This window comes from Eschrichtius robustus, chromosome 17, assembly GCF_028021215.1.
Source record: "Eschrichtius robustus isolate mEscRob2 chromosome 17, mEscRob2.pri, whole genome shotgun sequence".
Taxonomy (NCBI): domain Eukaryota; kingdom Metazoa; phylum Chordata; class Mammalia; order Artiodactyla; family Eschrichtiidae; genus Eschrichtius; species Eschrichtius robustus.
In genome coordinates, this window is record NC_090840.1 from 30,298,105 (window position 1) to 30,314,955 (window position 16,851).

The 16,851-nt window shown below is 36.1% G+C and overlaps 1 protein-coding gene across 1 annotated transcript in view; it reads right to left on the reverse strand.

Annotated features, from left to right (window-relative positions):
• The window catches only part of CNGB3 (cyclic nucleotide gated channel subunit beta 3), a 158,867-nt gene that overhangs the window by 131,942 nt on the left and 10,074 nt on the right, over positions 1 to 16,851 (reverse strand). The window contains 1 exon segment of the mRNA XM_068525484.1: positions 9,356 to 9,482. Coding sequence (XP_068381585.1) covers positions 9,356 to 9,482 — 127 coding nt within the window.

Sequence of the window (16,851 nt, forward strand, 5' to 3'; positions counted from 1 at the left end):
AAAAAGAAAGAAAAACAAAACAAATACCTGCTGGTATCTTTATTATTCTATAAGTTTGGTGTGCAATATTTTCATTGCAGTTCCTTTCTGAATATTTTCTAATTTCACTAATGATGTATTTGTTGACCCAAGGGTCACTTAAAAGTGTGATTTAAATTTTAATTATGTGAGATTTTTCAAAAATTTAGTTTAAAAAAAATTAACTTCTAACTTTATTGCACAGTGATTAGAAATATATTCAATGTGAAATCTTTAAAATTTATTAAGACCTACTTTAGGTCTCATTTTGTGAAATGGTCACTCCTAGTGAAATGGTTCTCTGTCCTGGATGGACCTTGGAATCACTTGAGGAGTGATTTTCAGACACACTAAGGCCTAGAACCCACCCCAGACCAATGAAATCAGTATCACTGGGGGTAGAACACAAACATTTGTATTTTTAAAGAGATCCTGGGAGATTTTACAGTGTACCTTGATACAGTATATTGTGAATTTTTGTAATGTTCTAAGTAAACTTGAAATAATTGTTTATTCTTCAGTTACTGGATATAAGGGTTCTCTAAATTTCTTTCAGATTTAAATTGTCAGTTGTGTTGTTCAAATATAATATATCCATAATGAATTTTTTTTTTTAACCTTAATGAATTTTTAAATGTTAAGTCTTTGAAAAAACAAAAAAAAAAATCCATTTTGAAATCACCCATCTAGGAGCATGGAATCATCAGTTTCATTTTGTAATTGATAGAATTGCTCCGTGTTCTCTCTGTTTCTCGTCTATCATCTTATAACATTAAAATCATATAAGTTTAGTGTATGGAGGTTAAATACTCTTTTAATTAAATTGGTGTTCTTCAAATATATTTTAACATGCATGTTTAATTAAGAAGTTCTAAAATTGATCAGATTCTTAATTCTTTTTTATGCCAATCACCCTACTGTAGAGGGAATAGTTTAGTTCCATCTCACTTTTTACCCTCAATATAGACATTATTATAATTATTTCATGGTGTTAATGTTTATTTCTATTTATCCACATGCTTTCCATTTTCTCCACTCATTTCTTCTTGAATCTCTGTGCTGGATTGTCTATTTGCAATCAGTGGCATTTCTGTTCCTTTTTACACTTTCCCATGTTATTGCAGTGGCTGAAAGCCTGGGAACCTTATTTTTAAGAATCCCTTGCCAGGAGGGTCCTGATTTAAATTCCACCAATGAGACACATTTGTAGGTGATTTGAAAGTTAAAAGGAAGGCACAATTCAGTTGTCATCTGGCAGAAGACCAGAGCATACTTCCTTAGAAGCAGCAGATCTTCTGAACTTTCTTCAGACTCTATATTCTACTGCCAGTCTCCAGCTTTGAAATTAAGGGGCAGCTGTGGCTTTGGCAGCTAGTTTCTGTACTTTTCTAATTTCTGTGTTGCAGTCTCCACCCTTGAACTTTGCTCTCCTACCACTTACAAAAGTTTTTAAACTACAGAATTCCTTGTATTTAATTACTTCTCATTGAAATATTTAGGATAAATTCTTTTTTCCTGACTGATCCCTGACTACCCCAATCTGAGTCTTTCCTCCTCAGATAATTTTTATTTTCCTGAAGTATATGTTAAAAAACTTCTAAGCTCCCTTCAGTTTTGCTTGACTGAAAATATCTACACTTTACCCTCTTATTTGAACAATAATTTCACCAGGTATAGAATTCCAGGTTGACTATTACTTTTAGAATCTTGATAATGCCATTCTACTGTTTACTGGTTTCCATTGTTACTGTTGAGAAGTCAGATGTTAGTTTACTTCTCCTATCTTATGTGGTCTGTATTTACTTTCTGGCTAATTAAAAAATCTTTCTTTTGTGTTTTATACTTTTAAGTTTTATTAGAATATATTTAGGGCTAATTCATTTTATTTATGCTGATTTGGATTTATTTGGCTTACTGAATTTGAGGACTACTACCTTTTATCAATTGTATTATCTCTTTGAATATTGATTCTCCACCATTCTATTTATTATCTTTCTCTGGAATTCTGATTATATGCATTTTGTACCTTTTCACACTTTCCTCCACACTTCTTAATTTTAATCTCTCATATTTTCCATCTTTTTTCTTTATGGTGGAAGTTGGGGTGATTTCTTCAGATTTGTCATCCACTTTGCTAACTCTTCAACTCTGTCTAATCTGCTGTCTAGCTCACTGACTTTCTAATTTTAGAGATTATATTTTTCATTTCTAGATGTTCTTCTCAGTTAACTTGCAGAAATACCTTGTCAATTCTGACAATTTCTGGTTTGTTGTTTCTTATTTTCAATCTTCTCTTTTATTTCTTTTAATATACATCACATACTTATACAGAAAACTGTTTTTGATAATTTCATCATCTGTAGATTTTCAAGAGTCTGATTCTGCAGTTTTTTGTTTCTGTTGTCTTGTTCACAGCGATTTATTTCCTCACGTGTTTAGTAATTTTTGACTGTGAGTTCATGTTAATTGAAACTTTATCAATAGGGATATTTTGAGACGTGGTTTTAAAGCTTGTTTTCTTCCAGATTGTGCTGGTTTTTGGCAGATGTCTGGGCTCTCAAATTTAATTGTTTTAAATTTTTTTAGCCTCATTTTTTTTTCAGAATATAGATAGTATAAGAATTCTGGTTCTAGGTCTATTTGAATATTGGCTTATGGCTAAGAATTTTTTTTCTTCCCCTTCTTTTTCTCCCCTTCCCTTTCTTCTCTGCCCCTTCCCTCCTCTGTCCTCTCCTCCTTCATTCCACACCCCCAATTTTAAATTTCTTCCATTTTTCCCACTCAAATCCAGGACAAAGGCAAGTATTACTCAAGCTGTTTCCCTCTGAGAAATAGTTTACCCTCCAGTGGGTTACCCTGTGGAATCCTAGTTTTATGAAAGAGTTTCCAACCTGTTTTTTGCATCCAGTTTAATCCCAGGTTTTGTTTCACTAATGACACATTTCAACTCAGATCTAGGCTCTAGAGTTTGGAAAAATCCTCAGGGCAAACACCAGTTCTTGAAACTTTCTATCAGTAGAATTTATTTTTCACTAGCTCAGGCATGCATTCAAATGTAGGTTTTATATTTTACCTAGTAGTTTAAATTACATTCTCCCCAAAGAGTTTTCTACAAATGTTTAGTCTGCCATATTGCTAGAAATATAAGTTAGCAATCATTATTAAAATGAGATGCCAATCTGTTGTTAAAAGTGTTTGCAATGCCTAATTATAAAAGTATTGCTTACCATAGAGGAAAATTCTAATTTAGGGCTAAAAATAATAGTGCATCATTTTTTATTATGCATCCCACAGAATTAGCACATGTGTAGCTGATTTTATTTTTTTACATGCTTATAAATTATTATAGTATAAATTGTATTTTATTTTTATAAACTTGGTAGCTGACATTCCTTTTCTATTTCAACTATAAAGTCACATATGGATTTTTAAGCATCTTTACGGCAGTGATTCTTGCTTTTTCTAGCTACAAGACAATACACGTCAGTGTTTATGAGTGCTGATAAGATTCTGAATCCTATTCTGCTCTCATTGTTCCTGCTGTGATATGACTGCCTATTTTAAAACCACCCAAATAGAGACTGATTGCTATTATGAACAAAGAAGACTAGTCATAGAAATAACCTTCCTTCTTGGCGTTATGGGTAGCAACAGTGATGAAAAGCCATATACTATACTGTAAAAGTCAGTCTTGCAGTGCACCCCAGTCATGGGCATTGAACTTTTCACTCGCTTGTTCATCATTTAACCACTTAACCTATCAGGAGTTCAACTCTGTCTCCTTCTCAGGCATAGCTATTTGACATTTCCAGACAAAACACATCTTTTGCTTGCTATTCATTAGTGTCCATCAAAATGCACTTTTTTATATTAAAAAATAAGAATGTGCTGAGATGGAATGCCAGAAACAGGCTGTTTTTCTCGGTAATGGACAAATGGCATCAATGGGACTTTCCAGGGGTGAACCCCATGTCTTTCAGAAGCTAAATGATTCATCTGACAAGATAATGAATTGGTTGCTTTTTTCTGGGAAGATTTGCAAAGAATATTTTTCCCCTGGATAAACAACTTAGAAAACATTCTGAAAGGATATAAAAAAGAATAAATAAATATATAAATAAATAAGCTAGTTTAACACAAATGGATTCCAGTCAGAAATGTGGATATGTAATACTTGGATATCTTGAAAAGAAATCTCCTCCTGGGCTGACATGTATTTGAGATAAGTATTATTACTGTGGCCAGAAAATTAGTTTTAGGTTCTATTTAGAATCTTATTGAGAGTTGGATGAAAAAACATCACAGAATCACAGAAGTGATTTTGTTTTATGAAATTCACATCTTTATAATAATAATGTCAACTTTACTTACCCCTTCTTTTTTATGTTTATATAAAGAGCTAAATAGACATAATATGTGAATTTGGCTTAGGCATATATCCATACTCTTGTATCCTTACAAAACAATATTTGAGACAAGGGAATATTTTAAACAGGATGCCCAACTTTGTAAATAGTTAACATTAGAATTTCTGTTCTGTGGCATGATGAAGAAGAAGGTCATTATTATGTATGCCCAAGGGTACTGAGGCTCTATGTTAAAGAGTTTTGGGTAAGGCTGGGTTGGGTGATGTCTTACTTGTTCAGACTGCTATAACAAATACAATGGACTGGTGGCATATAAACAACAGAAATTCATTTCTCGTTCTGGAAGAACGTTCTGGAAGTTGGAAGTCTGAGATCACTGTGCCAGCATAGTTGGGTTCTGGTGAGAGCTGTCTTCTGTTTTACAGGATTCTTGCTGTATTCTCACATGGTGGAAAGAGGACAAGAGAGTTCTCTAAGTTCTCTTTATAAGGGCACGAATTCCATGCATGATGGGGTCCACCTCCTAAAGATCCCATCTTCTGATAATGCCACATTGGGTGTTAGGGCTTCAAAACGTGAATTTTGAGGGAACACAAACATTCAGTCCATTGCAGGTGAGATGAGAGGACTGTGAAATGGTAAGAAAAGACTGCATTTTAGCATCAGAAAAACTTTCAGTTCCTTTATGTGAGTAATGGAGATGGTGTGGTGATTGATTTTATGTGTCAACTTGACTGGGCCACAGGGTCCCCAGGTATTTGGTCAAAAGCTATTCTGGGCTCATGCAGCTCAATATCAGAAAAACAAACAACCCAATCCAAAAATGGGCAGAAGACCTAAATAGACATTTCTCCAAAGAAGACACACAGATTGCCAACAAACACATGAAAAGATGCTCAACATCACTAATCATTAGAGAAATGCAAAACTACAATGAGGTATCTCCTCACACCAGTCAGAATGGCCATCATCAAAAAATCTACAAACAGTAAATGCTGCAGAGGGTGTGGAGAAAAGGGAATCCTCTTGCACTATTGGTGGGAATGTAAATTGATACTGCCACTATGGAGAACAGTATGGAGGTTCCTTAAAAAACTAAAAATAGAACTACCATATGACCCAGCAATCCCACTACTGGGCATATACCCTGAGAAAACCATAATTCAAAAAGATACATGTACCACAATATTCATTGCAGCACTATTTACAGTAGCCAGGACACGGAAGCAACCTAAATGTCCATTGACAGATGAATGGATAAAAAAGATATGGCACATATATACAATGGAATATTACTCAGCCATAAAAAGGAAAGAAATTGATTTATTTGTAATGAGGTGGGTGGACCTAGAGTCTGTCATACAGAGTGACGTAAGTCAGAAAGAGAAAAACAAATACCGTATGCTAAAGCACATATATGGAATCTAAAAAAACGGTACTGATGAACCTAGTGACAGGGCAGGGATAAAGACGCAGAGGTAGAGAATGGACTTGAGGACACAGGGAGGAAGGGGAAGCTGGGATGAAGTGAGAGAGTAGCATTGACATATGTACACTACCAAATGTAAAATGAATGGCTAGTGCGAAGCTGCTGCATAGCACAGGGAGATCAGCTCGATGCTTTGTGACCACCTAGACGGGTGGGATAGGGAGGATGGGAGGGAGATGCAAGAGGGAGGGGATTTGGGGATATATGTATACTTATAGCTGATTCACTTTGTTGTACAACAGAAACTAACACAACATTGTAAAGCATTATACTGCAATAAAGATATTTAAAAAAAAGTTAAATGCTTTTACATGACTCAGATAATTGTTTTTTTTAATGCCCTCTAGAAAATTGTTATGTTATAAGCGGAAACTCATTTTAACTGAAAATTACATCACGGCTGATCTTTCCTTGTGCACTTTGCAATAATCTTTGTGCCAAAGCAATAAAATACAACAGAGATAGGTTAAAAAAAAAAAAAAAGCCAACTATTCTAGGTGGGTCTGTGAGGGTGCTTTTGGATGACATTAACATTTGAATCTGTACGCTAAGTAATGCCCGATTGCCCTCTCTAATGTAAGTGGTCGTCATCCAATCAGTTGAAAGCCTGCCTGAATAGAACAAAAAGGCTGACCCTCCCATGAGTGAGAGGGATTCCTCCTGCCTGACTGGGCAGGGGCATGAGCTCTTCCTGCCTTCAAACTCGAACTGAAACATTGCCTCTTCTTGGGTCTTCAGCTTGCAGCTTTCACAGTGGAATTATACCATCAGTCCTCCTGATTCTGAGACTTGCAGCCTCAGACTGGAACTATATCATTGGCTCTCTTGGGTCTCTAGCTCGCTGACTGGAGATCTTAGGAACTTCCCAGCCTCCACAATCATGTGAGCCAATTCCTTATAATAAATCTCTTTATATATGTAATCTTGTTGTTAAAAAAATATATCCTGTTGTGATATCTATATCTATATCTATATCTATATCTATATCTATATCTATATCTATCTATACCTATATCCTGTTGGTTCTCCTGGTATCTACCTCTGCCTATCTTCTGCTGAGTGTGACAGAAACTAAAGGCATAATCAATAATATCACACTGCACTTCACACACAGAGACTGCAAAATCCACAACATGCATTCTCCCCAATACATATTGATCATCCTAAACACATAATTCCTATTCAAGCCATGGCTTAGGTCAGAGGATAATGTAAATGCACTTAGAATAAAAGACCTACCTTTAAATTTTATTTAGTAATAATTAACTTTTTTTGTTACTTCAAAAAGTTGAAGTGAGAATCAGTCGCTCACACAGCATCTGTATTTATACCTGCAATCAATCAAATCCTTAATGTTTTTCAAGGACAAAGAGCTTTTTAAAACCTGGCCTTGCCCAAGTTTAAAATTGTTGATTTTTAATAACTGCAAATACCAAAATCATCTTTACTCATTGAGAGTATTGTGAAATAACACTTTTAATAGAAAGTTATTTTATCATTGATATTTTCTAGTTATGTATAGAAACTCTGCTCTCTAGGATTCAAGATGTGGTATCATTGATACCCATGAAATCAAAACAGGAGGGCTTTGGTAAGTCCTCCATGGTATTGGAAATTAAGATTCCCAGTAATATCAGTCAAAAGTGACTCTGGAACTTCCAGTGACCCTTTTAAGTTGCTCCTTCAATGCAGCTGGTTCTCCCTCAATCTTGAGGAGAAGTGTGGCCAGCCATAAAGCCAGAGCTTTAAACTAACTTGCATCTACTCAGTTTGTCAATAATTCTCAAGCGACTTTGCTACCTATATTGCAAAATGAATAATCAAACATTCCAGAGAATAATCAATTCATGAGTACAAGAGTCTGAAATAGGACAGGTATGACTGGAACAGAGAGATGGGAAAACAGGGAAGGAACTGTGTGTTGGGGAAGACAAAGTAAAAACAGGTGGGAAGCATACAAGGCTGTGTCAAGGAGTTTTGTGTTTTTGAGATATGACTCATTTTCTGTGTAATTGAAATGTTTGCATTTTCGTATTTCAGAAGAGTGAAAGTACTATACTGGGTTAAGAAGAATACATCCCTAAAAGTGTTAGTTATGGCTTCCACTTCAGTCCTTTGGAAACCTATGTATCACCCTGGTTGTTACAAAAAATTAAATATACTAAAATAAATGCTAGAAAGAGAGATCAGTTCAGAAGGTTAAGATGTTGATTGAAAGTGAGTGTATTGGTGGGAGCGAGGAAAAAGTTCCACTCAGGGATTTGAGTCTTTTGCAGTCTGATCTTGGCAGAGCTGACCTATGATTATAGGCAAACGAATTAACCTTTTTGTGCCTTGGCTGCTTATCTGTGGAGTAAAGATAGCAATGACTCACTAACAGGACTGTAAATCATCTGTAAGCACCAACAGTTATAGAAATAATATAATTACTTACCCCAGTTGTGAGAGTCTAATCTTTACTTCGGAGTTTAAGTACCTTCCCTCTGCCTAAATAATATGTCAGGCTTAATTTTTGTCAAACTTTTTTTTTTTTTTTGTATGTGCGGTAGAGTGAGCTTGTGTTTATTTTCATATAGTCAAATATATACCTATTGAAAATGCACTCTTTCTGATGCCTATTGTTCAACCTAATACACCGGGTCCTAGTACACCGGGTCATGGTGACACCTATTGGCAGCACACAGTTTAATACAGTAGAGCTGCTGTGAGAGAAGTGGGAATGGGGGGTAAGGGGGAGGAATAGGTACTTTTAACTGCTTTATAAATGACAACTCTTCTTGCCTATTAAATAAGAAGAGTACACTTATTGCAATTATATTAACTATAGTCAAGCAATTCAAATTGGATCAGCAGGCACATAAACATGCCAAGAAGTGGCCAAATGAAGGAGCTTCTTGTTGGGTTTTATTGTGGATTCACTGATTCACACTGACATTGCCATCTCCTTTGTGATATTTCCAGTAATTTTGTAGGAAGTATTTATGTAACTGTATTCCTTCAGTGGCAAAAAGATTATCTGTTTCTGTAATTATTCTTGGTTATCATACCACACTTTCTTTAGCAGATGAAAGGAAATAATAATCAGTCTTCTGGAACAATAAGATGTTTACAGAATTGGAATAGCCATTTCTTTGTGAATTCAGAGAAGAATCATACATTCTCTTCAAGTCCTTTTTAAAAAATTCATGCCTAGTAAATATGTAAGCTGTTTTCAAGCTGATACTAATGACTCAGACATGTGACTACAATGTTTTTGTTGGTGTGCTATGGCCTATGGCCAAATGGCTGCCTAGAGATCCTGGTTAGTGGCCATAGCAGGCTGGTAAGGAACAATGAACTGGACAGAAACAACCTTTTAGTTCCGGCCCAGATCCCTTGTGTTATGTGACTACTGTAGTTCTCCTGACCTTTGCTCAGCTAAAGTGGGCGATAGGTGTCTGAATTTTTAAGTGCAGTATTATGTGTTTTATTGAGTTCTCACCTGACCAGGCTTTCTTTCCCAGTCCCCTTTTCCTTCTGCTCTGGCTTTGTTCCAGTTGATTCTGCTGGATTTTGAGAGTCAGGGTTTGTGGTCTTGTCTTCGAGTGTATTTTTCTCACAGATTTTATCTATGGAAAAGAAACAACATATAGATAGAAAAGAAACAACATATAGATAGAAGAATATATGCCACTTAAAAAAAAAATTAATTAATTAATTTATTTTTGGCTGCATTGGGTCTTCGTTGCTGTGAGCGGGCTTTCTCTAGTTGCGCAAGCGAGGTCTACTCTTCGTTGCTCTGCGCGGGCTTCTCACTGCGGTGGCTTCTCTTGTTACAGAGCACGGGCTCTAGGTATGCGGGCTTCAGTAGTTGTGGCTAGCTGCTACATGCCGGGGTTAGCTGCTCCGCGGCATGTGGGATCTTGGTGGACCAGGGATCGAACCCCTGTCCCCTGCATTGGCAGGCGAATTCCCAACCACGGTGTCACCAGGGAAGTCCCTATATGCCACTCTTAATACTGCTATGTTGGACAACATAAGTTGCAGAGATGCTGCTTGTTTTTCCAGAATAGTTTTCTCAGGAACACCTCCCCTAGGATTCCTCTAAACAAAGTAAGACCTTATGCAGGAGGAGTTAACCTGCAGACACCTTCACACTGATGAAAAAATATGCTTAAATTTGGTGTATTGTGCAACAAAAGTTTCACATGGTATATTTCTTTTAGACATTAGCAAGGCTGAGATTAATAAGGAGCCATCATTCATAAGGCATTTTTGGTTCTGCTAAAGTATAATTTATGGCTGAAATTGATGCATCATAAAATTCAGAAAAATAAAATAGGCAGAAATGATGTCATTGATATTATTTTCAAATTTTGCATTCTAATTTCGTTTTTTGATAAAAATCTTTGTTTTTCCTTTGATCATCTTCAGCTGTGACATCTTTTCTGAAGAAGCAATGCAAACTAATATGTACTAGCTTCATTTTCAGTACAAGGATTGAATTTTTTCCTTCAAACCTACAAATACAATTTCCAATTAATATAGTTTAAATTGTAATTTACCCAGAGAATAATCAATTCACTGCTAAATATTTGGATTTTAGAGAAGATTTTAATGAAAATAAATTACTTAATCTAAAAAGAAAATATAGAGGGAGCAAAGAAATACAATGAACACAATTTAATCCATTATCCACAGTTTCTAATTTATTTTTAATTGGATGTACTGTGCTTAGAAAGTTGAAATGAAGGCCCAAATCATAATTCTTATTTTATTGTAGTACATTATAATTTTTAAAACTTAAGCCAACACAGTATCAAAAGTCTGGGCTTACAAAACTGATAAATCAGGGGATGATCACTTACTTTACAAAAGTTTTCACCATACAAGTCCTTTAATATGAAAATTTCTATGATCCATTTAAAAGTTTTCAGTATACTGAACTTTTCAGGAACATGTTTCAAGAATAAAGTGAATCATAAAGTCAAGTCATTACTTACCATTTAAAAAAAATTTATGAATAAGAAAGAATAAACCCCTGAATTTCCCAAAAAGTTTTCTTCATTTTACATCTCTTATCTACCTTTATTTTGGAATTATACTAATTTTGGCTGGAAGATAGGAAACACACACTTTCCATATGTCATTTTTTACGAAGAGGGTTTTGATAGAAATGAGAGAATTTTCCCTGTGTATTTGGATCAAGCTATATTTTTCCATTTTTTTTTATCCACCCCCCCCAATCACTTTTCAGATTTTTGACATTGTTCCATGTATTGCTGCCTAGGAAAGTGATAGCCAAATCTTTTTCCTATATCTACAAATATTGGGGCCAATAACTGTACGATATTTTAAAGCAGAGTTCTTAACCTCTGGCCATGGATGTCCTGTACAATCATGGATTGGAACACTTGAGACTGTATGCTGTATATGCATTTTTTTCCATGGAGAAGATCTAGGGTTAACATGAGCTCCTCAAAGGAGTCTGACCAAAAAAAAAGGCTATGAGCCATTTTGTGCACATACACATTTCTAGGGACACCTGTCCCCAAAAGAATATTAGGATTGAAACAGAGCATGAAAAAATGAGTAAAATAATTCAGAAAAAACCCTCCTGAATATAAAACAGGCAGAATGTGTAAAACAGAGTATTCCTTAAGAGGCTTTTAGTGACTGTTTCTTATAGAGGCACATGAGTATAAGCTGCATCGTCCTCTTCCATCGCTCATTCAAGCCACAGCATATGTATTACATTTGCTGTGTTACTTTTCTGCTAGTACCAATTACATGACAAATTGTTTTGCAATAGTTCTTTTCTTCCATTCTAATAAGTAATCTTTGTTTATTCTCATAACATTTGGATTAAACTAACTTTAAGTAGATCTTCACACCTTACCAGGTCTCCTCTAGACATTACCAAGCCCTTCTAAAATGATGCTCTATTATGACAAATCTAGGCTATTTTAGAAATTAATTATAGCCTAATTTGCTTTGTGGATAAGCATTTTATTATAAAATAAATCTTCTATCATAGCTTTTTTAAAAAATCACAATGCCTCATTTTGTTTTTTTTTTTAAAGAAATAATTTTTTTCTCAAGTAATTACCTGCCATACACCAATATTAGCTGAAGGTTCTGAGAATGGGCGTTTGAAGACCCTGCACATTTTTAAGGCATCTGAATTAACTTCGGTGAGATTATTTAGCATGGCAAAGGCAGCTGCCAGTGGGTAAACACAGGAGAAAAGGCTCACATAACCAAACTGCAGGAATAACTCCAAGTAATCATCGAAGGTGCCCAAGTAAGTTCCCATTTCCTTTTCCAGAACGACCTGTTCATATAATGTAGCATCGATGACTGCCTTTAAAGCCTGCACCTTCCTTTTCACCTGCACATGGTGCTTCTTTTGGAACCAGTAAGAAAGAAGAGATTCTACAATTGGTTAAGGATCTAGGAGGTAATCAGGAGAGTAGCTAAGCTCTGACGCAAAAGCTTCATATCCCTCAGGACAAAGGCAATGTAGAAGAGTGAGGCAAAGCAATTTAAAAAGTTGAACACTAACACTTTCAGAATTAGGTGATTCTGGTAGGCAGATTCCAATCTGTGATTCTCCCATGAAGTTAAAACTCCCATGAAGATGAGAAACCAGTTATTTCCATTCTTGGATTCAAGGCAGAACAACTTGAAAAAATATCCATGAGGACTTAAAACAAAAGGATCTCCATCAACTATAGTCAGTATGGGTGTCTTTTTATCCATGCAGCATGTTATTTGTTTGTGGGAACAGATGGTCAGATTGTTTGCATCATCCTCATCATGAAACAGAAATCTAAAATACATGGCAAATCTTGCTTTGGCATCTGGGTAAAGTCTTGTGAACTGCGCATGGTACTTCCCAGCTTCACACATGGACAGCAGGATTCCCTTTTTTGTTGCTGCCCAAATGAATAGAATAAGTCTTTCTGCCAACTGTGCTCTTTGCACATTGTGTAGCAATTGCCAGATCACATCAGTGCCCTTGGTCAAATTCCGCCCTGGAATGTGTGCCCGTGGCAGATCAAAGTGTTCTGATATGGTTGCTTTTATTTAATGTGCAAGAGTGAGTATTGAGTTTGCTCTCCACACACCTGGCTGATTCTGTCTCCAGCCTGGCAGCATCTCACTCTGGGCCTCTGTAATACACTTTCAGACTGTTTGACCCCATGGTACTGCACATGGTGGAGGCCTGCACAGGTGTGAAACACATGCTTTCCTCTTTAAGAGAGGAAATAATTGATACAGAAAGCTATTAACCTTCCATATTTTATCAGTGGCACTAAATAGTTGCTGGAAAAGGAGGGATTCAAGGAAAGAAATTAATTTGGGAATAAGGTTGTTAATTAGGCATTGGTTCAATTGGCCCTTTTTTGGATGAATGTAAAAAGAAGACCTAAAAATGCTTTCATTGGTTGGAATACTTTGTGCAGGTGATGGTATCACTTAGTTAAATTTCTAATTCTTAAAACACCAAATACATTGTGGGCTCTGTCTCAAAAACAAATCTCCTTTTATTAGACACCAACAATACCTGAGTGCTAGATGTTAGATGAATTAATAAAGACTAAGTCTGAGTACTTTGATTAGATACATAAATGATACTATTATTTTCATCTTAATGAATGAACATTTGGAGTTAAAAAAATGAATAACACAGTTTTAAGAAGTGTATGATTAATGATTATTTTCTGGCACCCAAGATTGTATTTTTGACTCAGCTTGTGATTAATTTTGTAGTTGCTAGAATATATGTGTTCTTAGAATAATTTTAATTACAGCACCTTGATCACACTTGATATTTTATTACATCCTTGTAGATTGTCAAATGACATGGAGGAAGTTGACAAATATTGTAGCAGTGCATACACAATGGAATCTGATGGAGTGCCTTAAATGCCATAGCACAGAAAAATGGAGTACTTTATATTAAGAAGTGCTCATGCAATCTATAAAAATCTAGAAGGAATCAGAGTAGGTGAGAGTTCTGGAAACCATCCTATTAGAAGAATGGTTGAAGAAATTATGTTCTTTAGCTAAGGTATTGAAGACTAACTAGCGACCTAGCAGTTATTTCCAATTCTTTGAAGGGCTGTTACGTAGACAGGAAAATAAAATTATTTCATGTATTCCAGAAGGCAGAAGAGGGATCCATCAATGGGATTTACAAAACAGAAAAACAAACAAAACCCCAAACATTCTAACAACTCAACTTGTCTAACAGTGAAACATACATTTTTGTGAGGCTGCGAAAACCCTGTTGCTGGAGGTGTACAGGCAGAAGCCTGTGCCAAGAGAGCTAGGATGGGGTCCTTGAACCTAGTCAGAGGTTAGAGTTCCTCCAGGCAGCCTTAACATGCTAAAAAGTCCTGAAGGAATTTTTACATTTAGGCAGATTTTGCTTTAAGGTACATCATCACAAGTAAAGAAATGAATAACTGCAAAGCAAAAAGAATACAGATCCATATAAGGTAGCTTTGGTACTGTGTCAGGATCAAGGAATCCTGTCCTCTCTAAATGGCATACTTGGTTTCAGAGACCTTTTTGTTGGGATTAATTCATCTAGAAGATGCATTTTATGTACAGGTATTAAGGAATGTGGTGAGTTACTGGTGCTGGGTACCGAAGAGAGAGCTCTAATCCTAACATCACTAATTCTCTGGTTGACTCTGGATAAGTCGCTTTTCTATAACAGTTTCCTCATCCATAAAATGAGGAATACTTTTGTCATGGGGATTTCTGTGAGAATTAGATAAAGACTCCGTTCGAGAAAAATGCAATATAAATACAAAGTGTTCCACCAGCCAGACTAGGGTAAATTAAAATGATCTTTTTTTCAAAAAATATACATTAACTCCTTCAGCTCTACACAGCATTGATGTATGTGGGGCATACAAGAACTTCTATTTACTTAAAAGAGTTCCAGGGATCAAGAAAGCAGAATGCGATTTCCTGCAAATCAGATATATTCTTTAGCAGAAAGAAGCCTAAAAACACAGAGTCTGATGTAATTGAATTATGCAAATATATTTAAATCATGCAAACTGCAAAAGAAATGGCATTTTATCAAAAAAAAAAAAAGAAAAAAAAGAAAAAAGCGAAAACACCCACATTGGTTAGAGTCTCAAGTTTCTAGTTTAAAAAAATAAGTGGACACTGAGGTATTTTATCATAGTCTCCTCTTCTGTTTGATATTAAATCAGTGTATGATTTCTCTGCCTAACTTCTTCTTTTAGCTGATATTGCTCTCTCCATCTCTGCTGTTATCACATGCAGGAATGGTTCCTGATTGTGCACACAGCTGGGCACCTGACCTGAAGAAAGTAGCAATCCATGCTGGCTGGTGACCGATATATATGGTCACCATGAAGCCTCTGCCCTGTGGGAACAATGGTTGTTATCTAAGTCAGGTAGACTGCTCTCTCTGGAATATGGACTGGGGAAAGAGTAGATGGAAAGAGAGCAGTCCAGAGTAGATATATAGAGAGAAACACAACAGTCTTGAGAAACGAAGCCATGTTGACTGTGAACAAGAGTCAGAGACAGTAATTAGCTCCTATGGCTGCTTCCATCCCCTGAACATTTTTTCAGTTCCAGTTATCCACAAGTTTTCTTATGATGAGCCCTTGCCACCCAAGGTGCCCTGATTATGCCTATGTCCCTTGCCAACTCAGCATGGTTGGGAATTTTCTTCATCGTTTCAAACTGTAAAGCCCATGTTACTTATCTTTTTTCTAGACTAAGTTTTCAGAAATTTCACATGCCAAGTTTATTCATTTCTCATTTCTTTTGTTCATCATCACATTAGGTATTGTTTTTGAATGAATATTTCTTATTGAGTTCTATACTTCTAATTGTATACTGTATAAGACTTTCTTTTGGGATGAAGCAGAGAAATATGCTTGAGTAATTTTGATAAAAAGTTTCATTCTTTTTTTGTTGTTGATGTAGTTTCTATATTCCCACCTTAACCCTTGGCTGGTGAATAGGACCAATAGTCACAGAGTGGACTATACTATGCCTGCCAGTCCAGCTGTTTGCTTTTACATAGGGAAGCCTTTACTGATACTTGTAAATTAAATTTCAGTAGATAGTCTGCCCATTTTCCTATTCCACATAAGACAAGTTAAGTTGAGTAAGTTAACTGTTACTACCAAGGACTAAAGAGTGGTCTCTTGTTTAAACAAGCTAGGATTTTCCCTCCTTTTTTCTGTCTATATTTAAAAAATTAATATAATTTATTTTTTAGAGCAGTTTTAGCTCTAGAGCAGTTTTTGTTTGTTTGTTTGGTTTTTAGCTCTCTGGATGTCTGTTCAAACTAAGAGTTGGCTGAGATGCAGGCTAGGTCAGTTTGGATAGACGGTGGGGGACTGGCAAGGCCTGGGATGCCTCTGCAGACCTGGAACTGTGGTGAACCTGGCATGCTGGGATCTTGGCTGTGGAGAGCTATTTGGCTCAGAAGGTGCAGGGAGGAGCCCACACTTGTAGTCTGTTTGCAACACAAAGTCTGGGCTGGAGAACATGACTGGAGAAGAAGGGAAGACTAAGAGGATAACTAAAAACATCTTGTCAAGGGCTGTTAATGTCCACAGGTTTGAACTACATGGAGTACCTACATGTGGTTGGTTAGAGGCCACAGAATGGTAGTGTGGGCTAAATTTGACAAGAATTCAGTTTTCTTTCAATGATGTAAAATAAGGGAATATTTAAACATTAAAAAGTCAACGTTTAAAAACTGGGAAATTTCAAGTTAAGATTTGTATTTGCAGTCTCTCTAGACTGAAGATGAAATGTCTGGCAGCACTTAACCCTCTTCCCCACATGGCAGCGATTGGTAGGAGCCGAGTGACCTCTGGCTCTTTAGACAGGGCATACGTGATCCTCATTTAAGCTATCTGACTTCTGTCAACAAACATTGGAATTTACCAACCTCGATGCTAAATGCTTTATGTATATTAATTA